This window comes from Felis catus, chromosome D2, assembly GCF_018350175.1.
Source record: "Felis catus isolate Fca126 chromosome D2, F.catus_Fca126_mat1.0, whole genome shotgun sequence".
Classification (NCBI taxonomy): Eukaryota; Metazoa; Chordata; class Mammalia; order Carnivora; family Felidae; genus Felis; species Felis catus.
This window is the reverse complement of record NC_058378.1, coordinates 19915296-19939349: the sequence shown is the minus strand read 5'-3', so window position 1 is coordinate 19939349 and position 24054 is coordinate 19915296. Positions and strand designations below refer to the sequence as shown.

General features: G+C 38.0%; 2 protein-coding genes across 8 annotated transcripts in view; one reads left to right on the top strand and one right to left on the bottom strand.

Moving 5' to 3' along the window:
* Positions 1-2582: 2582 nt before the first annotated feature.
* CISD1 (CDGSH iron sulfur domain 1) lies at positions 2583-19021 on the bottom strand. 3 transcript variants are annotated; one of them, XM_011287387.4, is made up of 4 exons: positions 18744-19021; positions 13485-13579; positions 11878-12083; positions 2583-3000 (listed from the first exon to the last, which is right to left on the bottom strand). In XM_011287387.4, the coding sequence occupies exons 1-4, from the start codon at positions 18965-18967 to the stop codon at positions 2911-2913; spliced, it is 615 nt and encodes a 204-aa protein (XP_011285689.2). In that variant the 5' UTR covers positions 18968-19021; the 3' UTR covers positions 2583-2910. The 3 variants fall into 3 exon arrangements, with proteins under 3 accessions (XP_011285689.2, XP_044895907.1, XP_003993996.3); XM_045039972.1 differs by lacking the exon at positions 18744-19021 and adding an exon at positions 15697-15882; XM_003993947.6 differs by lacking the exon at positions 13485-13579 and having other exon boundaries at positions 18766-19003.
* A 60-nt stretch (positions 19022-19081) lies between these two features.
* The window catches only part of IPMK (inositol polyphosphate multikinase), a 66103-nt gene continuing 61130 nt past the window's right edge, over positions 19082-24054 (top strand). For 2 of the 5 annotated variants that reach the window (XM_011287388.4, XM_019813125.3), the window contains exons 1-3: positions 19125-19304; positions 19626-19788; positions 20390-20600. In XM_011287388.4, the coding sequence (XP_011285690.2) occupies positions 19783-19788; positions 20390-20600 (217 nt within the window). In that variant the 5' untranslated portion in view covers positions 19125-19304; positions 19626-19782. Of the gene's footprint in view, positions 19305-19625; positions 19789-20389; positions 20601-24054 lie in introns of those variants that run through there. The other 3 variants (XM_045039968.1, XM_019813126.3, XM_019813128.3) reach the window with 3 other exon arrangements.

The following is a 24054-nucleotide window of genomic DNA, read 5'->3' as shown; positions in this document are numbered from 1 at the left end:
GAAGGAAAACCCCAACACATAAGTTATCATAATTATATAACCTATGTTACAAATGATATAATCTTATCTGTAAGCTTTTAATTCTCCAAAATGTTCATTCTCAATTATATGGTTTATGGAAAATGCTTAATAACTGTCTGTTGCACAGATGAGTGCCACTTTCAGTCACTGCAAAACAAATTTCTTTGTAACATTAAAAACTCTCAACCTCGCACAAATTTCTATTTTGGAAATCACTGGAACATGTATGTACAGACACAAAACGATGGTGGTGGTGTGGGGGAACCCTATTTGCCTGATTTCTCAAATGAAAAAGCAATCAGAAGCTTCAGCGTGCTTAAATAAGAACAGTATTTGCACACAAGGACTTTGTATAAAAACATCACATTAATTTAACCACACCCACTTCACCTTTTTAGGTTAAGTAACATGAAAGTTCTAAAGGAATTCTAACTCAAAAGCATGTACCAAAATTTTAACATGACCCTGGGAATACATTTATCTAAATATTTTGGATGATCAAAATGCTACAGTAGATATGCATTTCAATTAGGTGGTCACTTCTCATTTCACTATAAACATACACAGTCTTATCACTTTGAAAAAGTTTTCAGAATTGGCACTAATTTCCTCCCCCTCTCTCCCACTAGCCATAAAAGTGCATGACTGATAATGCAATTTCAAATTCAAAGTTAAGGAAACCGTTTAGTCTATTAAAAGGATGTCCCTGTATCAGAAACTGCAAGTTCATGGACTTACTTTTTAAACAATTAACATTTAAAAGCATGACAATTCTTGGGGTGCCTGGGTGGCTCAGTCGGTTAAGCCTCTGACTCTTGATTTTGGCTCAGGTCATGATCTAATGGTTCATGGATTTGAGCTCCTTGTCAGGCTCTGTGTTGACAGTGTGGAGCCTGCCTGGGATTCTCTCTCCCTGCCGCTCTCCTGTTCTCTCACCTGCTCTCAAAATAAATTAAAAAAAACCAAAAATTTAATGTTTATTTACTTTTGAGAGACAGCACAAGGTTGGGGGGGTGGGGAGAGAAAGAGAGGAAGACACAGAATTCAAAGCAGTCTCCAGGCTCTGAGCTGTCAGCACAGAGTCTGACAAAAGCATGGTGCTTCTTTTGCAGACCCACTGGTACTTACTTAAAACAGGAGGAAGAGGCATGGAAAGAAAATCACCTTAAGGAACTGATAGGTAGAATCAGAGTTTGTAGTATTTTAGATTTTGTATTGAAGATGTGCCTTAAAGACAGGTCTAAGTAAGTCCTATAAGCTGCTTAAAACCAGTATACACAATTTTGGTATAAACTTTATGTGCTGTAATACACAAAATTGTACATTAAAAAATATCAGTGATCCTACATAATATAGGAATGCTGATAGTTGGTTTGTTGATTCCTGTGATTTCCAAGGTAATTCTGAATTTTATCAAGTAGAAACGTGTTACCTACTACTACTGAGAATTCATGTATACTAAAAGAAATGATGGGAATATTTTCATTACCTTTGTCAATTTCAATTGTATGCCTGTATTATGTATATATCTTGTCCTGATTTTTCCTTCTGACTCACAAAACCCAAAGAACTAATCTCCTTTAAAAATACATGTATTACTACTCCTGTCTTCGTATTTTTTTGCTCCTAGTATTTTCAGTTTTCACTTTTTTTTTTTTCAACGTTTATTTATTTTTGGGACAGAGAGAGACAGAGCATGAATGGGGGAGGGGCAGAGAGAGAGGGAGACACAGAATCGGAAACAGGCTCCAGGCTCCGAGCCATCAGCCCAGAGCCTGACGCGGGGCTCGAACTCACGGACCGCGAGATCGTGACCTGGCTGAAGTCGGACGCTTAACCGACTGCGCCACCCAGGCGCCCCATTTTTCACATTTTTTTAAATGAATGCAATGATCTGAGTCTTCAAAGAATATTATATAAACAAAATCTTGTCTTCAAATTTTTTTGCTTTTAAAAATCATACAATTTAAGAAAATGTAATTATTTTTCTTCCCCGAATAGCATGTGCCTGAATCAAGAGTGGGAAATAAATCTTCTCGCGCCTTTTGATCTAGCTTTGTGACTACTATTTCTGTCATGGATGTGCAGCTTTGTGTTCAAGAGACTGGACATCATGTGTTCCAATTCCTTCAATGTCCCCGCTTCAAGTGCTTGACACTTCTTGGGCTGGAATTCTGGAGCATTACATTTTACAACTTTCTTCATGACTACTTTAAGACTATTACCACTTTGATCTAAATTTCCAGTATTGGCTCCTTTAATGGGTCAATTAAATATCCATGCAAATGAATAAAGAAGCTACTGTGCCCTTTCATTTTAGACCTGGACCACTTATAATTAAGCAGAATAACATTCAAAGTTCATTTTGATTAAAAACTATGAAAACATAAAGCTATATTTTCTTATTACCTCTGTTTGTCAAGAAGAGAATCAAGGTCATAACAGGTTTTTCCTATATTAAGAAATTAATATAGCTTAATCACACCCAATTTACTTTCTAGGTTAACTAAGTAATATTAAAAGGTGATGATTTTTCTTTGAAAGTACAATCTACATATACATCATTCTGAGAATAATTTAATGTATTAACTTCAACATACAACTATATTCTAATATAATTATTTTAAACGTAAAGAAATGGATCCTTACAAGACCAAGATAACCCATGGGCCATAAGGTTCGTTTTTACTTTTTCCTTTTTTTGTTTAAACAAATGTGTACCACAATGGTTCAACAAGTAAGGCAAATGCTGTGAGTATGAAAGCTGCAATTTGCAATGTATCACATCTAGAACCCAGGGGAAGTGAAATAGACAGAAGTGGTAGCCATTCCAATTAAACAATCAGGTAACATCATGACTAGTTGGTTTGCAGCATCAAAACTGTTCATTTAAGTTTCCTTTTTCTTAATGATCAGAGGTCCCACGTTGTCTCCAGTCTCTTCATTGTGTTTTGTGTGAGATCCATCACAGAATGGGAACTAGGAAAAGAGAGAATGTCAATGTCTAATTGCAACATCAGTATTAATGTGGTAGAGGAGGGGTGATGCTTAAGTCTCATATAGAACATGATAACTCTTAAAAAGATTTTCCTAGACCACCTTATCTAGGTGTTCTTATAAAGAGCCTATATATACCAAGTATATATACCAAGTAGAAGGAAGAAATCAACTTGTGAATAATACACAGATCATTATTTGCATTTCCATTTGTGATATTTATGGATGCTAAATACCTTTTTCATGTTTATAAGCTACTTACAGTTATATTTCCCTTCCAGTGAACTATGTCCATTTCCCATTTATTTGTAAGAGCCTAAGTTCATTTGTTTAAAATCAATTTGTGTATTTATTATCCCTTTTCTGATCACCTTTGTAGCAATTTTCTCAACCCTTATTATTTTGCTTAGTTTTTCATATTAATTTCTTCACTTTCATACACATATGCCAGTACTTCCCCTTTTAACATACTTCATGGAGACATCTTTCTCTTAGAGATGTGGTATTTTCATTACTCTCCATGATTTCACCTTTTAGATATAACTAATATTTTGGGGTCCAGTGGGAGAAAAAGTGAGAGAAGTAAATTTTTAACAGTGCTTCTCTCAGAGTATGCTCCAAAGAAGTTAAGTCCTGAAAGATGTTCTGATTTGGTTTCACTGCTTTAAAAACATACCAGGTAATTCTCCTGATTTGTAGCATACATTATTATTTAAAAGAAATCCTGCTATTAAAAAATACTATTTTAACTCAAAATTTCCCAGACTGAACCATGGACACTTTTAGCTTTGATATGCATTATCCTAGTGTTCTATACAGCGCACTTTACAAAATGCTGTTCTAAGATCCTGTTGCTTCAATATTAGAGGCTGTACATTTATTGTTATACCTCTATTCATAATCTTAGCAAAGTAAGTTCTACCCATAAATGTCTATTTATAGGCTTTACGTTGCCTACACTGCTGGGATAAAAACTGTGTTTAAAAAATATGCTTCACTATTTGGTATGGCTAGGTTTCCTTCACATTACTCTTGTTAGACCTTCCTTGTTTAGTCTCTACCTACCTTTATTAAACGTTACCTATTTACTCTTCCAGACAAATGAGGATTTTCTTTTGCCAAGTACAATTTAGATTTTCTTATAATTTTCATCTTCAGGTCTCATGTATACTCTGATAACATTATTTCGTCTGTATAGGTTTTATAAAAGTCATCATAATTAGGTATATTTTCATACTTAACTACTTATACTACATATTATCAATGGTTTTTGTAAGTACCGTATATCTTTCCTACTGTTAAATGATAAAAATAGGAATTCAACAATATTTTAGGTGTCTCCTCAGGTTTTTTACACTTAGAAGGTCCAATTACACCAGTGAATTATTTTGTTTCCTCCTATATTTATACCATTTATTTTCATTTCATAATAAACAATGATAGCTAGCATCTTGGTTTTGTTCTTGATTTCTTAAATGTACCTACACTCTGAATCTAAAGTGTCACTATTTAGTATAATGTTCACTATTGCATTGAAGAGGCCTATTTAGAAGAGTAAAGTAATAGGAGGCTTAGCTTTAAGACTAAAATTGCCTCGGGGCACCTGAGTGGCTCAGTGGGTTAAGCCTCCAACTTGGGCTCAGGTCATGATCTCACAGTTCATGAGTCTGAACCCTGTGTTGGGCTCTGTGCTGATAGCTCAGAGCCTGAAGCCTGCTTCGGATTCTGTGTCTCTGTCTCCCTCTCTCTAGGCCCCTACCCCACTCGCTCTCTCTCTTTCCCAAAAATAAACAAACATTAAAAAAAAAAAAAAAGATTAAAATTGCCTCATTACAGTGAAGGGTGTATAATTTTAGATACCTGAAATCAGATAGTGAAGGTATATAATCTTAAACTCTGACATTAGAAGCGTCGAATAATAAAATAATATTTGATTGATGTTAAGGAAATTCCATTTTAATTTTACTATTTATATATAATTTCAAGAGGCAGTAAATTAGTTAAAAATTACAGAAAAACCTAAGGTATCAGCATATCTAATATTTCCAACTAAAAATTCTATTTTTGGGGTAGATGACAACATCAATGTAACATATATAAAGCTTTCATTCTTTCTTTCTTTCTTTTAGGTCAGTAAGATATGGTACACAGTATATTCGTGTTAAAAACAAGTCCTTATGGCAAAAACATCGACTTAAGCTTTTTTTCTTGGTATGGATGAGGAAAAAGGCCATAACAATCCATAAAAAATCAAACTAAAATGTACCCTGTAGCAAAGAACAGCATTTCAAAGTGACGTATGTTTAATCAACACAGGTGATTTTACAGTGAGAATAAAGGTTTACATTGTAAAAGACACTATTTTTTATATACAGCACACACAAAACATGTTACTGTAGTTTTACATATATGGTATAAGTTGTATTTCTGAAAAATGAAGTATTTATCAATTTAAAAGCCTCAAAGAATTTACTGCAATAGAATGCGTATTTTTTAAATCTCATCTTAAATACTAGAAAAATAACTTATTTAAAAAAATAATTTTTCTCTCTATATAGACTCAAGAACAGGAGACGGGGTGCCTGGCTGGTTCAATTGCTGGAGCATGTGGCTCTTGATCTTGGGGCTGTGAGTTGAAGCCCCATGTTGGGCATAGAGCTTAAGGGGGGGGAAAAAAAAGCACTGTGGGCACTGATAACTACTATGCCTAGATGCCAGAAGAACGGGAGAGAAATCTATAAAGAAATATACAAAGATAATCTAATGAAAGAAAGCCATACATCTAAAATGAGAATATGCTTTTTATATAATATCTAATTCTGCCTAAAAACTAAAATATGCCTGTTTCCTGTTTTAAAAGAAAAAAAAACCCAAGTATTTCTTTAAAAAGCAGCAAATAGTAGATCCTATTTCTTTAATAAACTTTCCTGCTTTTATAATATATAAAGCTTTTTATGATTTTAAAGTGTAAACTAAGTGTTAAAAATCATTTTGTTCAGAGACACAGATGTCTCTTAATAGTACTTTCTTTATCACCTAATCCCAGGAATTACTGACTTAAGTCAGAATCCTCTTTCCAACTTCATGTGATTATATTTATTCATTAGAGAGTTTTCATTTTAAGTTAATGAAAACAGCAAAAAAAAAAAAATTTTTTTTTTCAACCAAGGACCAAAATGAGTTACTTCAAGATTGGATTAGCAATCTCTTAGGAATACATTGTCCAGGGGCGCCTGGGTGGCGCAGTCGGTTAAGCGTCCGACTTCAGCCAGGTCACGATCTCACGGTCCGTGAGTTCGAGCCCCGCGTCGGGCTCCGGGCTGATGGCTCAGAGCCTGGAGCCTGTTTCCGATTCTGTGTCTCCCTCTCTCTCTGCCCCTTCCCTGTTCATGCTCTGTCTCTCTCTGTCCCAAAAATAAATAAACGTTGAAAAAAAAATTAAAAAAAAAAAAAAAAAGAATACATTGTCCATATTAATGGAATACGCTTATTGAAATTAATTCATGATTTTCAATATATCAATACATAAAAGTAAAACCTAAAGAATCAAATAATTGATGGAAAAAAGTTTAGCTCATATGTGATTCTAATATCAAAGATGCCAGTGTTTGTTATTTAACAAATCCTGGAGAAAAGTTTGTAAATTAAATTGGCTGAATTTCCTGTATGTCCAGAAAATATCCTATTATGTTTGTTAACCCAATTAGAAAACTAATCCCAAATTATTTTTAAAATTAGGAAAGAGAAGGTTTAGAAAAGGGACTAGAATAAATGATTAGGATAAATAAAACTAGAGATTCTTGCTTCCGATTTGGAAAGCTAGCAACATCATCAGTCTTATGTAAAATATACAAGATTTGTTTCTTTTCAATCTCCCCAATCTCAAATTATGTTTCTGTTTTTTGGATTTTTCAAGATAAATAATAAATAAATGTTCCTCCATATCTCTTCTCTCTGCAACAATTAAAAGAAAAAAACATTTATCTTCCTTCTCCAAACTTTGTATTTTTAATGAGTTTGGATTTTATTTCCCAAGGAGGTTGCCTGGGGCTATATTGACTCACTATCATAAACTGCTCTCAGAAATAGTCTTGCTTTGGTTGAGAAAGAAAACAAAAGCAGTAAGATCTGATACTGAGAGAATATGACATTTTATTCCATTCTTAGGTACTTACTTTAGTAAAATGTAAGATAGTAGATATAACAGAATTACAAGACTGTCCTTATGTGATTTGGACAAGCTATGTAACCAACACTCAGAATTTTGTTTCTATGAAGAAATGGGCTCAGTGCACCCACCTCCAAACCATCAATAGGATGGACTTTCTATTACACACATACCCTAAAACAAAAACAAGCCCACTACTAACAAAAAAACCCAATTCAAATCATGAAGTTGTAAGTGAAACAAAATGATTCTATATAGTATGTTCAGTTGCATTTCAATTTCAATTGAGCTTCCGATAGTAACTGGCATGTCTTTCCTCCTTTTTTTGATTTCTTAGTGTGCATCCTTCTACTGTCCTTGTTCACCCTCTCCTGCCTCCTGGATGGCCAAAATACAACTGGGAGAGGGGGAATTAGCAAGACTAGGTTGCATACTCTTTCCTCTGACATCAAAGTTCTCTCATTTCCTTATTTCGAAAATAAGGCTTTCCCTTCCTTCCTGAGTTTCACCTCTGTGCTCTTACTCTCATTTCCTTCCACCCTCTTTCAGAAGGCACTGTCTCAAATAATACTTCCTTACAGTCACTTTAATCGTTTCTACTCTATTGGCTCCTTTCTTTCTCAAGTCACATATGGATAGCCCTTTTGTGAAATCCTATGAAGAGGCCAGTTTCTCAAACAGCAGAGGGCATACCAATCCTGGGGGGAAGAGAAGACTAATGAGGCAAAATGTAATTTCTGCACACTGCTAAGAGATCTGATTCATGAGGTCTGGAAAAACCACTAAAAATGTTAGACCCACACAATAGGTTACCAGTGATTGTACATTAAGAATGCATTAGAATTGAATTAAAGTTTCTATCACATGTAACTTTTCTTGAGATAGGTATAATTTTGTCATATTATAAACACAACTGGTTTGTATGAGGAAAAGATTACTGAAAATGAAATCAACAGTCATCTAATCAAAGGTATTAATTACAAGTCTTTTGTGCACTGACACGTAAATGTGTGAGTTGGCACCCCTATGATAACCTTAGGTACCTCAGGAACATGGGGAGTTTCCAACGATACCTGAAGAATAAGAACATCCATTAACATGAATAATATTAAAGGTAAATTCTTAATTGATTCTGTGGGAATAAAAAGTTTCTAAGATTCAGTGAAAATTCATAACTGACAAATCCTAAAGGCAAAGGGGATCACTAACAGTATAAAAGATAAGCTTTAAAAAAAGGGGGGGGGGAAATGACTGGTCTGGCATTCCTTTCCTTGAAGTCTACCTGTGGGAATAACCACCTCTAGTTTAACCATCTAGAAACTCTAAACTGCATGATGAAAAAATAATCCTGGAATGTTTTGTTGAATTATAAAGGCTTATAAATAAACCATTTAAACCACTGTGTCCATTTGTGATTCTTCCTGAAATACTTACAATCTTAGTCCTTTTAAGTCCCTATTTGCTTTACTGACCTTTTCTTTACCCTCTGGGAAAACCAAACCAAAGCAAACATCTTTTACTTGACTCCCCAAATCTATGCTTTAGAGTTCACTCAGGCAGTCATTGTATTTCCCCTGCTTTCCATTCACTGTCATATTTACTGAAATTCTGATATACACTCAGACTTCTAGCATTATTCCATTGAAATGACACCAAAAGGTCAATTGCCTAATTGTTTAACCCAACTCTTACTATAATATTCACCTAGTTGTCTTTGCACAAACTGATATTCACAGCCAAATCTTTGAAACCTTCCGTTTTCCACTGTGAAACCATGATATTCTTAGTTTTCTTCTAACTCTGGCAAGATTTCATTTTCCTTTTTGGCTCTTATTCCTCTTTCCAAAATGCAAATAATTCCCTAAGATTTCATACTTAGCCCTTGATTTTCATCTGCATGAAGGATCTGCTGGCATTCTTATGCTTGGCTTAGTTTTGCTGATCGCTATCTTGAACTCTGATGTCTCAGCCTTAGACCCACATTTCAGATTGTCTGCTGGACATTTCCATTCAAATGTCACCTCAAAATTCACTTTGGAACTGAACTCCTTGTCATCATCCTAGAAAATCAGCTTTTCTTCTTGAATTCTTATTTCTGTTAACAGCATCATCTCTTCTACTATTACAGGTTTAGATACTTTAATGAGTTTGTTTTTCTCCCCCAATCTCCCATATAAATCAGTCAGTGCATTTGGCTGATCCTTCCCTCAAAATGTTTCCAATATCTGTCCATTTTTCTCCTTTCCTAGAGCTAGCACCCAGTGTAAGTATCATGACTTTTAAATTCCTGACAAGAAGCTCCCCAATGTCTGGAGGCACAAACTCCTTACACAGTTACTCAGGAGAGCAAGGACCAGACTAGATTCTACATTGATCTCAGCTTTGATCACTTGAGTCCTTTCCTACAGATTCTGAGAAAGAGTTCCCCAAACTTGCTAGTTTATTCAAATACCACCAATCTTTCCAGAGGCAATTTAACTCCCATGTTTATCACTATGCCTTCCCAGAAAATTCTAGCCCAGTGTAAGCTCTTTCTTCCACTTAAATCACCTGTGAGTCTACTGTACACATCTATGATACCTGCTATTTTACTATTTAACTTTTCCCATGCATATATAGAAGACACTAAATGATCACTGACTAAAGAACGACCACACTCTGACTTATAAATTCCTGAATTTCTAAAGATACTGTTTCTATATTTTGGTGAGCAACAGGAGAATAAAACCTAGTATGAGCATAATTAAAAAAAAAAAATCAGGTGCAGTCTATAAATTATTATTGAGGGTTATTTTCTAGAGACCCTACTAGTACTTATAAATAATCCCACACACCAAATGAACAGTGTTCTTTTTAAGGTACAACTTGCAGTGGGACTATTAATTTTTGGTGCACATTCCATATATTCATCAGTTTTCAGATACAATGACATTATCTAAGTACTGTGTCACTGGATTATACAGCATCATTGTATTGGGGGAGGGAGTTAGAATACATTTTCCAGTACTTAGTACAGGACTTCTTCCTTAATTGTGTAATGGCTTTCCACTGTGGGAAAAGGTAGTTCCTGAGAAGTGCTTTCCGAAACAGATATATCATTTTTTATTGTCTATTTTCTTATGCGTTATAGGGTTATCTTTAGTGAAATCTGTTCAATTTAAATGCTAATAGTGGCAGTACATACAGTATTTTTTCACCATATTTCTCACAATATATCAGAAATTCTGAAGTCATTCAATATATGAAGCTTTTCAAGATGACCTTAGGAAAGCATTTTACTATCTTTAGGTCACTAGCTGGCATCACTGTCTAAAAGCTGCCTAACAGCTACAGGTATTATAGATGATAGTTCCAAATGGAAGCCTGGTGAAATGTAATTAACACAAAAGGAAATAAGATTTTAAAAAGTCCTGTTCAATATTTAAGTATAGGAGCTACAGCTTAAAAGCACCAGTCCGTAGAGCATGTGACTTTTCATCTCGGGGTTGTAAGTTCAAGCCCCATATTGGCTGGAGAGACTACTTTAAAACGATAAAATCTTAAAAAAAAAAAAAAAGCAAGCTTAGATACAGGGCAAATGTATTTACCAGATAAGAAATTTTCTTTGTCTTCTTTTTTTAAATATTTGTCTATTTTTGAGAGAGAGAGAGAGAGAGAGAGAGAGAGAGAGAGAGAGAGAGAGAGAGAAAGAGAAAACGCACACAGGCAGAGGAAGGGCAGAGAGAGACAGAGACACAGAATCCGAAGCAGGCTCCAGGCTCCAAGCTGTCAGCATGGAGCCCGATGCGCAGCTTGAACTCACAAACCACGAGATCATGACCTCAGCCAAAGTTGGATGCTTAATCCACTGAACCACCAAGGTGCCCCCAGATAAGAAATTTTCAAGGGCAGTTTCCAAGTTTCTCTTCAATTTTTAAAAACTTATTCTAGAGTCCATGAGCTTGAAAGCTCAAGAAAAGAATTTACTTTTTCTGCGCCTCTTTAATGTTTTAGGCTGCATACTCCCTTTCCTGGTATAGTGGAGGTAAAGATCCATGTGGGGAGGAAATCCTAAGAATAAATAAAGGGATTCTTCTCTCTTCTTCTCTCTTCTTGGCCAAGAATACAGTTACATTCACCTGACCTCAATAAGGGAAAATAGAATTTTATTGCACAGTAGTTAGATGTTCTAGGAAATATATTCCTGAAGAGTACATGGAAAACAGAGAAGAATAAGATGCATTAAAAAAAAAAAGAAAGAGGGGCACCTGGGTGGCTCAGTTGGTTAAGCATCCGACTTTGGCTCAGGTCATGATCTTGTGGTTCATGAGTTTAAGCCCTGTGTCAGGCTCTGTGCTGTCGGCTCAGAGCCTGGAGCCTGCTTCGGATTCTGTGTCTCCCTCTCCTTCTGGCCCCCAACTCCACTCAGGCTCTGTTTCTCTCTCTCTCTCAAAAATAAACAAACATTAAAAAAAAAAAAAAAGAAAGAAAAAGAAAAGGAAAAGGGATACCTGGCTGGCTCAGTCGGTAGAGCATGGGACTCTTGATTTCAGGGTTGTGAGTTCAAGCCCCATGTTGGGCACAGAGATTACTTAAAAACGGGGGGGGGGGGATATCCTAACAATATCTGGTGATATATGTTTGATAAAATAGTTTAAAAAGAAATGCAACATTAAAGATGGCACTAATATAAAGGACTTGTTTATCCTCACCTTTTTGGACCTCCAACAACGGCAGTACACAGCTTTATCTCCCAAATCCTCCATGTCAAAAGCATGTACTATCTTGGGGTTGTCTTTCTGGATGTGAAGGTTTACCATAGATTTGTTGCGATGATCTTTAACATAAAATCTTTTGTAAGCTAGATAACCAATCGCAGCTGTACCAGCAGCAATAGTAACTGCTGCGATCCATTCAACTAGAGTAAGGAAGGAAAACAGGAATAATTATCAAAACCAAAATATATGCTAATAATGTGTATTTATACTAACATGAATATTCAGGAAATCCAGTTTTTGAGTTAAGCATCCCAATAATCAAAGGTTTTTACTGTTAACAAAATGATCACAACACATTGGTGTAATAGTTCTTGTTAAGACTTTCCCCAGCCTTTACTGAGGTAATTGTGTATTTTCTATTGAATGCTGATGGCTAAATCAAGGTAGAAGGAAACTTAAAAATTATTTTATAGATGGACAAGGAAAAACCATGCTTAATAATTTTTAAAGTGCTCATAAATAGATTTAAAATACACGTAAGCCTGTAGATACCTATTGCTTAAAAACAGACAAACAAACCCTGACACATTAAAAAATTCAGATGACGGGGTGCCTGGGTGGCTCAGTGGTTGAGTGTGCGACTTCAGCTCAGGTCATGGTCTTGCAGTTCGTGAGTTCGAGCCCCGCGTCGGGCTCTGTGCTAACAACGGCTCAGAGCCTGGAGCCTGCTTCAGCTTCTGTATCTCTCTCTCTCTCTCCACCTCCCCTGCTCATGCTCTGCCTCTGTCTCTCAAAATAAATGTTAAAAAAAAAATTCAGATTACAAAGACTCCCCTCCCCCCAAAAATCAGGAGGTGATTATGTTAATAAAATGACTCATCAGAGTTCATTTAAATAGTAGGTCCTTTAGTGATTTTAAAATGTAAAATAGGGGTGCCTGGGTGGCTCAGTCAGTTAAGTATCTGACTTCTGCTCAGGTCATGATCTCCTGGTCTGTGAGTTCCAGCCCTGTACTGGGCTCTGTGCTGATGGCTCAGAGCCTGGAGCCGCTTCAGATTCTGTGTCTCCCTTTCTCTCTGCCCCTCCCCCCTCACTCTCTGTCTCTCTCTCTCTCAAAAATAAAATAAACATCATAAAAAAATTTTTAATGTAAAACAGAACTGGTATCTGAAGGAAAAAAAGGACAAATGAAACAAAACATAACTGGTATCTGAAGAAAAAACAAATAAAGGACAAATAAAACAAAACCACCCCTTAACACTAAACATTCAAAGAAATATATCCAGTAGGATTCTGGGCTTCAAAGTCATTCAAAAGTGTTTGTTTTTAAATTTCAAAGTGCTTTCTCATTAGAATAAAAATCAGAATGTATTAATTTCATATAAAAGATGAATATAATTAGTCTCTAATTACAGAGAATATAATATTCTCACTTAATATATTCTAAATTTCCATTATCCACCAGTGTATGAGGATTTGAATTCTCTACAAACTTCATTTTAAATTTAATGACATTTTTCTACTCAATTATTTGCTTGACTAACAGGCCATGTTTTCATGTTGCCTTCAAGGAGCCCTTAGAAACCCAAGCACTTAACTACCCCAATTCCACAGAACGCTGGAGAGAAGAAAGCTCTGCATAGTCTGGTTAGCCTCAGCCTCAGAGGAGAGTTGTCTATTCCCAGCATGGAGTGGACTGCAAGGAAGAAGTTGAACAGGGGTCAGGGTAAACACACTGGACTGCTTCCCAGCACTTCCTGAGTCAGATCTTCACAGTATCTCAAATAAATTCCCAAACTATCAAATAAAGCCCTAGAGAGATAAGTACAAAAAACATATTCCAAGGCCAAATAAAAACATAATGAATAATTAACTGTATGGCTTACTTGCACTAGTCAAATTTCTTATTGCACTAATATGATTAATCACCATTCCTAATAGTGCCCTACATTAAATTGGAGCAAGCTCATTCTTACAAAACTGTAATGGGAAGGAACAACCATTCTCACACTTAGTTCCTTTTAGCTTGGTCCTCTGTTTTACCTTATTTAACAATTTATTTTTTATCAAATGTTTGCACGTTCCTTGGATTCTATTTTCAACCATAGTATTATTTTTCTTTACATTAATAGTTTATTTTCTTCCTACATCATTTTCATTCTTCCTTGCTGAAATCCCCTAAGATAAACAAACGTGATGTCCTTCCCAGGTGCTGTGTGACTGAGAAAACAAGTTAGTAAGTTATTTGACAGTTTCAAACCTTTGGACTCATTGAAGAATGTTTTTGACTACACAATTTTTGTAGATTGGTCTTGAATTTTAGTGCTGTTTCATGATATTACCCTGCAGCAATTCCAAGCAGGGCTCAAACTTTGCTCTGATTTCTAGCCTGGTTCATGATCTTCCTTTTTTGATGTATTATTTACCATGGAACTCTCTTGAGAAAGTATTCTCTATGTCAGGAGCTGTAGCAATGCACTTCTAAGCTAATGGAAAGTCACTATGAACAGCTAATGTACCTATAACAAAATGGGGTAAAATATTCCTTTGCTTGGTATATGCTCAATTATGTTGGCTAAATTTTATCATTAGTATAAACTTAAAAGGAGGAAATATCCCAAAAGAATAAAATAACACAACTCCCTAGATACTGTTGATCTTAGTTACACCTTACTTTTTAGGTGAATTATGAAGTAATCACTAACGATTTATTTTAATGGTGCCTACATATTACAAAAAGGCCTGAGATCCAAGGAACAACTAAAATTGGTTAAGATTAATTTGTCTCGACATAAAGAGGGAGTCCTATAGGAATTTCTGTCTGAAGCTAATGATAGGTTAAAAGAATCTTTAACCATGAAAACATTCTTGTAGTCTCTTTCCTCTGAATCCAATATTAGCCACTGAATCCATATGGTGACTTTTCTTTTAAAACTTTACCTCCCTGGAATTTTTGACAGTGGAATAAATGACAGAATAACTGACACAGAAAAGAGGCAATAGAAAATGAAAGAAATGGGAACTGACTCTAGATATTACTGAAAAGTAGCTGCCCCATGGGGAATCAAAACATGCACTGTAACCGTACCCCTTAACAAGGGTCACTTTTGACCCTATATAAATGTCACAGTACCATGTGTGCTAGGAAAACGGCTTTGCATTTGCTCCAATTGATTTTTCAAAATCATAGAGCCAGATAAATTCTTAAAATTTCCCTTTCCCCTCTTCACAAATCCTAATTCTCTAATTTGTCTCATTAGAGACAAATGGAAAAGTTTCCAGAATAAGAAATTTGTTTTATCATTTCCTTATTGCAGCCTGAATCAGTTTTTTTTTTCTGGCAAAAAGCTGTGGATGCCACTGGCAACCCTAGAGAAAAGAAGGAAAAGGAAACAATGTAGAGATAGTCAAGAATGACAATGGATTTAAAAGTCAATAATTAGAGAAAGAATTGAAAACCCAAGATAGTAAACAAATAAAAACAATAAAACCGAAGTGATACTTAGTTCTTGGTAGCAGATATCTTCTATTAAGAATAAACACAATCTCAGAGGCAAAAAGAGATTTTACCAAGACTCAATTTTTAAAGACATTTCAGTTGGCACCTCTCAGACACTCTTTATCTTGAGCACTACTTCTGCCTCGTCGGATTTTATCCTCACTTCCCTTCTCTATAGATAGCTCTCTACAGGTAACAGTATTTCTACAGTTAGATCAAACTCCACTCTGCCCAATTTTGCTTAACAGTGCTTTCTATGTACACAAAGAAATACAACTGATAAGCCAATATAAAGAACAAAATGCAGAAAATACCTTTCTAAATAATTCCTCCCATTCTTACTCTTCCCTTGGTTTACTACTGTATAACCCTGGTTTGTATAATATAATATTGGTTTTCTCTCAGCATTATTCAGAGATTGAGAAAACATAAACTTGTCTCCAAATCCCTTGTTTATAACCCATTCCTCAGCTTTTCTCTACTGTGGGAATAATTTTGCTTTAACTTAGAAATCTCACCCTTTCTGTTCCTTTAACCTCTTTTCTGTCCAAAACGGTCCTCTCTTGCCCAGTGTCAACTGCCACAGAATCAGAATGTTCTTTTCTTCTCAGGAGAGGGGAAGGGGAGCTGTGTTTAAATCTTTGCCTCCCTAGGTCTCTTCCCCAGATTGGTAGGGTGTGCCCGGTAATGTTTTTTTCTCAGGCCTGGCACACAGGTGGTGTTCAATGTTAGCTGGGTAAAAAAAAATAATAGATTACTAATTTGAATTTGCAACTCCATCTGTCCATCTTACCATCACATTGCTCTTATACCAAATGACTTATCTTTGACCTCATCTTAACTACTGTATCAAAGTGTGGGATTTAAACATTTCAGATTAAATATAAACCTTTATTATGGAATATTTCAGACATATATACAGGGATTACTATAATGAACTCCTATGTACCCTCACCCAGCTCCACCAAGTATCAACTACCAATCCTATTACATCTATAGACCCCAACAACCCCAATATTTGTTTACTGTTTATAACCTGAAGGAGCAGATTCAATGAGTTTTGGAGGTATCAAGGAGCAAGACATTTAGTAAACTTCCTAAAAGTCATATACTGGGTATGAGGAGGAGTCACTAGACTGGGGACTCCATAGTAGTGACTATAACAAACTAGTATCTGGTATCAAATAAAAAATAAGTTCGGTATACGTATGTTGATTATGCCTCAATAAGGGGAAAAAAAAAAAAAGGCTGGTATCATTCACCAAATGGGTATTAAGAATCATCTCACTGCATGGGATCTTAGGATTTTAATTCCACTTATCTTCACTGCCTCTCCCAGATTCATGTCCTGGCCTGATCCCCATTAATTTTATTTATAACCCACCACCCATTATTTTTCTTCTGAATATAAAGGAGAATTCTGCATGCATAGACACATCCTTTTATTTTTTATTTAACATATACTTAAAAACAGCTTACCTCTGCTAAATACTTTTCTAAGCCCTTTATAATTATTAACCTATTTAGTTGAAAACAAGTATCTTAATTCATCTTCCCCAAACTCAAAAATGCAGATTTTAGTGTGGTTTAAAATTTCAGAAAAAAATGAAATTTAAACATTACAAGGTGGATTCCTAAGACATTATCTGTCCCTACCTTGCCACATTACTATACTACATTTGAGGAAGTAAGAAGGTGCTGGTTAAAGAGTTTTACAAAGGTTTTGTGTCTTTTTGCAGTCCTCCTAACAGCCTTCATGTTTTTAGGTGAAATAAAAAGTAGTTACTTCTAACAAAGTTGAGTACTTCAAGTTTAAGCTGATCACCCTCTTCACCAAGCAATTTCCTGTACCTTAGAGAAGGGCAAGTTAATGGGAAAGTCACCTTTGGATTCCCCTATGGTTAGATTTAAAAAAAGCAACCACAAACTTGTCTTGATTCCAAGAAAGATTAGCCTGCAGATAGTGTTAATAAGTCCTAGAGTTCACCTACTTCACATTTCAATAGTATGCTATCTCAATGGTTTAGTGCCCATTTACACCAAATGACTCCACATTTTAAAAACCCATGTTGGAACCTTCCAGCCTATATCACGTAAGTGCAAACTGTCTTCCTATAGAATGATCAGTGGCTTAAGTCACACGAGTATCTTATTTTACACAACAGTCTTATTCCTGAGAAAATACAGGTTTGGGTTTTTTTTAAATCAAAAACAAAAATCCCTATTTTAAATGCACCAAGGTGCCTCTATTTAAAGGACTCTCAAGATGAGCATCCTTTGAAACAATTTTTGCAAATAATCACCTCCTACATACTTCATTAGTAACTTAAAAATGTCATGGGTTATCCACGTAACTCTGCCAGGTTGCCAGGTAGCTTTTGGCAACAGAAGTGGAATTCTCCAACTTAAAGAGTGGATTACAAAATTAGGTCTCAAGTTAACAAGGAGCCTTTACAGAACCTGGCATTGACTCTAGATGCTCAATATTTACTAAATGAATCAATAGGGCTCTTTTAAATTAACTTCTGGACAATCTCTTTACCTTTACTTAACTACTGTTACAGACAACCAAACTATGGGACATGGCATTTTATACCTGGGCAGAGAGATCGCGTGTATCACGTAGCTGGTGCACACAGTAGATTATTACAATGTGAAGGTCTATATTAATCGACTGCTAGAAAAGTCTCTTAATTTTAATTGGACCTATGTTTCCAAAGCTAGACTAGCACAAGGAAAGCATGGCTGAGAAAGCTGAGAGCTCAAAGAACTCCGTTTTCAATCCTCTCTCCTGGACTACTGCTGATGTTGAGTGCCAGATGCCAGAGGGCTATAATTACAAAAACAAAAAAAACTGGGAAAACTGAACTCGGATTGGTTTTCTTTCCTTAAAAAAAAAAAAAGAAATATGCAAAACTAGGATGTGATTACTCAAACATTGCTTCAGGCTTGCAGGAAATCGACAGTCTGACGGTGATTTAAACCTGAGAAGGGGGAACCGATTTTTTTTTTTTTTAACCTTTCCTCTTTTCCAGGCCCTGTGACTTAACACAGAAGTGTCTCATGGGAGAACAAGAAAAAAAAGCTAGCGGCGGGACCATTAGGTTTTAGGGTTTGGCTAGTTTAGGAATACTTGGTCCAGACGGGTAGATGCCTCCGTGGCCCCCATGCCTAGAGAGATAACCAATCCTTACCCTGACATCGCCCCCTTTCCCGGTCTTGCCCAGGAAGCTCGCAGGCCCGCCCAGCCCTTGCCCTTCTACATCTCAAGGTTACAGGACTCGCGGGCTCGCATGGCAGCGGTAACAGCCCAGACAGGAGTTGAGGAAGCTGCAATCGGTGCGCAGGCCTCCAGCCTCACCCGCTCCCAGGTCCCACTTCACCTCGTACGCTGGAAGACAGACTCATGGCGCCGTCGCTTGCAAGGCGTATACACAGGACACTAAGCACAAACAGGCTCCCACGGAGGGCAGGAGTCAAGGTGCGAGAAACGTCCTGCGTGCACCAACTCCAGGCCGCTACGGCGCAGGCGCCGCGGCTGGCCGTAAGCACGTGTGTATTGCCACCCTGGCTGATGATGAGCATGCGCGGAGCTGTGTCCCGGCCTTAAAGAAGTCTTGAGTCGGGATTTTGACAGCCCCAATACTGGGGAGCCGGAAGACTTAGAGAGGTAGCAACTGAGTGTGCGCAACACTAAGGGGCGGAGTCCTGGAGCCTGGGGGCAGGGCTTTGAGAATAGACAAGCTAGGCCAGACTTTTAGTCTCTTCCAGGTGTGCGGGTTTCTCTGGGCAAAGGACAGGTGCTGTAATAACACTTGCCATAATCAGGTATCTAAGATCTTATCCACAGTTTTCTTGCTCAGTTCTGCACCTGCAAGACCGGGTCCAGTCTTCGTAGAAAATGTCAGTAGCAGACACACAGGTATCAATTGTGGAGTGCTATTTCAAAACCTCACTCCTGGCGTGCATCACTTTCTAATGCTTTTGAGTCAGTTATCTCTGGGAACCTTGGAACCTGAGCTAAGGGTTGGGGGTGGGGGGAGCGGCTTATTTCTACAGAAAAATGTACTGCCCCCCTCCCCCCAAGATTATTCTCTATCTTCTACAGTCTGAAATTAGTGTCGGTTAAAAAATATTTTTTATAAAAGCAGTTTAGGGGGGTTGGAATTGACTCAATGGATAAAACATGGAGATACGTTTTTAAAGAAGCTGCCTGTTTATAACTCCTATTGTCTCTATGCAGGGTGGGAGTTGGAGGGAGCTGATTGTAGCCTCCGAAGCCATACTTGGCACAACTACTACCTCCCAACTCTCAACACTTGACTGATTGCTCTTCATCATTGGGAGCCTCTGGCGTCTTGAGCTGGACCCCAATAAGCGCTGAAACTCCCACTGAATGAATGAAGGTACAACAGCTCCGCTGGCATTGTAACGCCAGCTGAGGAGTGGGTGTGAGAAAGACCTGAAACGCGCTCGCCCCACCCGGTATCCATCAGCTCTCCCGGGCGGCGCCGAGCTCCCGCCCCGCTGCGGGGGGTCCCGTCGGGCAGCCTCTGGGCATGCTCAGTAGCAGCGGCAGCCGCGGGTCGCGCAGTCGGAAGCTCGCGGCTGCGGCGGCTGTGCAGGCGGCGCTGACGCGCGCGGCAGCTGAGGGGACTGGAGGACGGCGGGAGGGGGCGGGAGCGCGGGAGGTGGGGCCGCCGTCGCCGTCAGGGCCCCTGGGAGCGCGGGGCGCCGCCGCCACCTCTCCTCGTCTCGGTTCCGTCTCCAGGGCTGCGGCGGTAACTGTGGCCGCAGCTGCAGAGCAGCGGGAGTCAGGAGCTCCGCTCCGCCGAGAGTTGGGCAGGGGAGCGCCTGCGCCTCCGCGGCGTCATGGGCCCCCTTCCCGGGCCTCAACGGGCACCAGCCGCGGGAACCCCCGGGCCTCCTCGCGGCCAAGCCTGAGCGACCCCCGGGTTCTCCGGCTCCCCCTCCCTCCGCCCTATTTTTTTCCTGCTCTCGCTGCAGCTACAGCTTCGGCTCTGTGTTATGGCAACGGAGCCGCCATCCCCCCTCCGACTCGAGGCTCCTGGCCCCCCAGAAATGCGGACCCCACCCGTGAGCGAGCCCCCCCCCGAGGGCATCCCGAAGCCGGCAGGCGGCAGGCTCCGCTTCCTCAATGGTTGCGTGCCCCTCTCGCATCAGGTGGCCGGGCACATGTACGGAAAGGACAAAGTGGGTAAGTGTGGGTAGCGCGGGGCTCGCCGCTCCCCTTCCGCCTCCGCGAACTCCCGGCCGGCAGAAGCAGCTTGGCGCTCACCGGCAGGGCTGGACTCCCTGCGGTCTGGGCGATCAACTACCCCCCCCCCCCGCCGGCTTCTTCCGCTGTCACCCAGAACTCTCCTCGCGACCCTTGCAGCAAGGGCTCGAAAGGGGGGCGATTTCTAGGGTTGGGGGCGTCAGGCTAGCGGCAGGAGGTGGCGGGGAGAGGAGTGCCTGGTCTCTTCAGGAGGGTGGATGTTGGTTGGAGACGGCGTTGTTAGTGGAAAAAAAAAAAAAAGGAACTTCATTTTCACTGGACGGGGAAGTAGATTCTCCCCTGCGCACAAGGTCTGTTTATTATAGGCGGGTAGCTATTGCACAAGAAAAGGAATGAAATGCAGATGATGCTAATCTGGTGCTTCTCTTCTTTGTGCAGCTGCATAGCTGGAGGGAAAAAAAAATACAGGGTTTATTTCATTGATTCATTGAGGGCAAGAAAAAATATATGGCTTATTTCATTAATCGATTGACTGACTGACTGACTGTTTGGGAACGCTTGTCTTGACTTACCCAGGATCTTTCTCCCTGCCCCGCTGAGAGGTTTTTCTGCTATCTCCTGGTTCTCAGGAGGCGTGGTTCCGGTAGTGCAGAAACTCGAATTCAGTGTAGGAAATAAACCCTGCTGTAGTACTAGAATGGTACACAGTTATAGACATTCAGTTATTCTCGATTATCTTTTTAAGACTATGTCATGGCCTGTGTAACGCATTTTGTGAGCCTACCACATTCGAAGTACAATACAGGACCTATCATAGTTTATTCTCTTGGTGATGTAAAAGTTCAATTTAGGAACCATAATTCACCTAGCTTACTCACACTGGTACTCTGTGCCATGATTACTTGGGGAATCTGATATATGAGAATGTGAGTAGTGGGGGTCTTAGACTTGGAAACCACTAGATACTTTGGTTCATGCTAGTAAAATGATTCGGGTTTAGGCTGGTAAGAGAATACTGACCTTTTTAGATGAGATAACTGAGACCAACCCTGGTTATGTGACAAGCCTGAAGGCACATAAGCTACCGTGTGTTAGAATTGGGAAACCAAGGGTCCTGCCTCAGCACTGTATTTTTCCACTGTGTATTGTTCTTACAGATTAACAACTCAACAAGGGTATTTGAAAATGGATGAGTACTCTTTTGAATGTATGTATGTTATTTCTCAAAGAGCAACATTTCTTCCTGCTTTTATCTTTACCTAACCTTTCTTTTCTCTTGTAGAAAGTTAAGCATTAATGATCATATCCTGTAGATTGCATGCCTTTCTCCCCACTGAATTGTGTGTTCCTTGAAGTTAGAGACCAAATATGTTTATCCTCATAGTCTTGTATTAGAGATTAAATTGAGAAATGTTGAGGGGTGACTGGGTGGCTCAGTCTGTTTGAGCATCTCTTGGTTTCTGCTCAGGGCATGATCCCAGGGCGGTGGGATGAGGCCAGTGTTGGACTCTTTGCTGAGTGAGGAGCCTGCTTAAGATTTTCTCTCTCCCTCTCCCCTCCCCTCCCCTCCCCTCCCTTTTCCTCTCTCTCTAAGATAAAATATAAAAAAATAAAAATAAGACTTTAAAAAGAATTGGGAAATGTTGAAAGGGTGAAAAATGACAGTTGTTTTTTTTTTTAGTACACACAGGTAAGGAAACAAATACAGTTCTCAAGATGCTTAGCCTAAATGGAAGGAAACAATGCATTCTTGTGTGTGTCTCTTCTGGTAATGAGAGTTTGAGAGTAATTATGGAATTAGTGTTAATAGGTTTATATTGCATACTTACTGATTTATTTTAATGAATTGTAATGATAATATTCCTAATAATATTTTAGAAGCTGAAAAAAATAATTGTTTCCCTAAGGGTCCCTAGAGATCGGCTCATGTGCAACAGAGTATATGGATAAACAAAAAATCCCAACATAAACACAGTCTCAATGGTGATTGTCATTTGAGATTGTAACCATTGCTTATCAAAGTATGTAATAGTGAGCCTGTTGCCTGTTCACTAATTACAAATGTACTCTAAATGTGACTTTAAGCCACCTTTCAAAACAGTGGCTGAGAGAGTTAATTTGTCACCCAAATTACCTAATTAAAGTAGTTGAGATTCTAAATAGTTGTTAATTTTATTTATTGTTGCATTCAATGTAAAATAAGCTTTTTTTTTTCAATTTTGTAAGGTTCTCTTGACGAGGGGTAGCTTCAAACATACTGTACTAACAACCTAATAAATATTTTGTTGTATTTAATTGTCAATTATGTACACAACCTAACATATATTGTTAGTGGAAGGACACCTGAGGATGATAATCTTCCCTGTTCATAAAATGGATAACAAGATAGTCAGTAATTCAAAGTTCAAGAGTGTCTCTCTACTATCATAAATCACTTATAGTTGTAAAGTACGTTGTGTAGATCATACTTCAGTTTGGCTGTCAACTGAAATTCTCAGAATAAACTTTCTTAAAGACATTGTGTGGATATTTGTTTTGCTTTTTAAAATTTTTGTTACTGTCATTAAGTAAAGGTTTATCAGTTTAGGATTGATAAACCTATTTCCAAAAAGGAGTTGTTGGCTTTGTTAAATTAAAAATTAAGAACATGGAACCAATTGCACAAAGGCACTTGAACACAAAAATAGATTTTGTTACAGTTGAGTAATAAGAATATGTTATAGTTTTGTTATCAGTTATATTTTATATTTTTCGATGAAATAAGATTTCATGAATCATATTTCATTGAAGAACATTTCAGTCATTTCTAACAATACAAAGGTGTGTGTGTGTGTGTGTGTGTGTTTTAATTGTTAAAGTAGTACATGATCTTTTCGGAAAAAAATTCAAACAACATAATTGTACCCTTTCCCCTCCTCTCCATCTTCCAGAGGTAGTCACTGGTAACTATTCCTCCTATATCCTTTGAGGTTTTTGTTTCTGGGCACATACATAAGAACATTAATACAACTCTGATTTTTTGTACGAAAACATGTATCAGCAACTTTTTGTTTTCATTCTGTATTATGTAGTATATCCATATTTTATACTTATAATACACTTCATTCTTTTAAAATACACTTCATTATATGCTTATATATAATATACTTCATTCTTTTAGAAAACTATTGTGTTCTACAGTATATCATAATTTAACTATTCCTCTAGTGGTGGATTTTTATATTTTCACTATATTTTTGCTATTATAAATAATGTGTTAAGCATTTTGTACATTATAGTATAGTGTATGTTACACATCGTGCAACATTTTCTATAGGGAGGTTTCACAAAAGTGTAAATGCGATCAATTTAAACTCCCAGAGCTCACTAAAGTTAGCATGAAATCTTCATTTTGTTTTGACATATAACATGTACCATTAATTTCTTTCAAAGG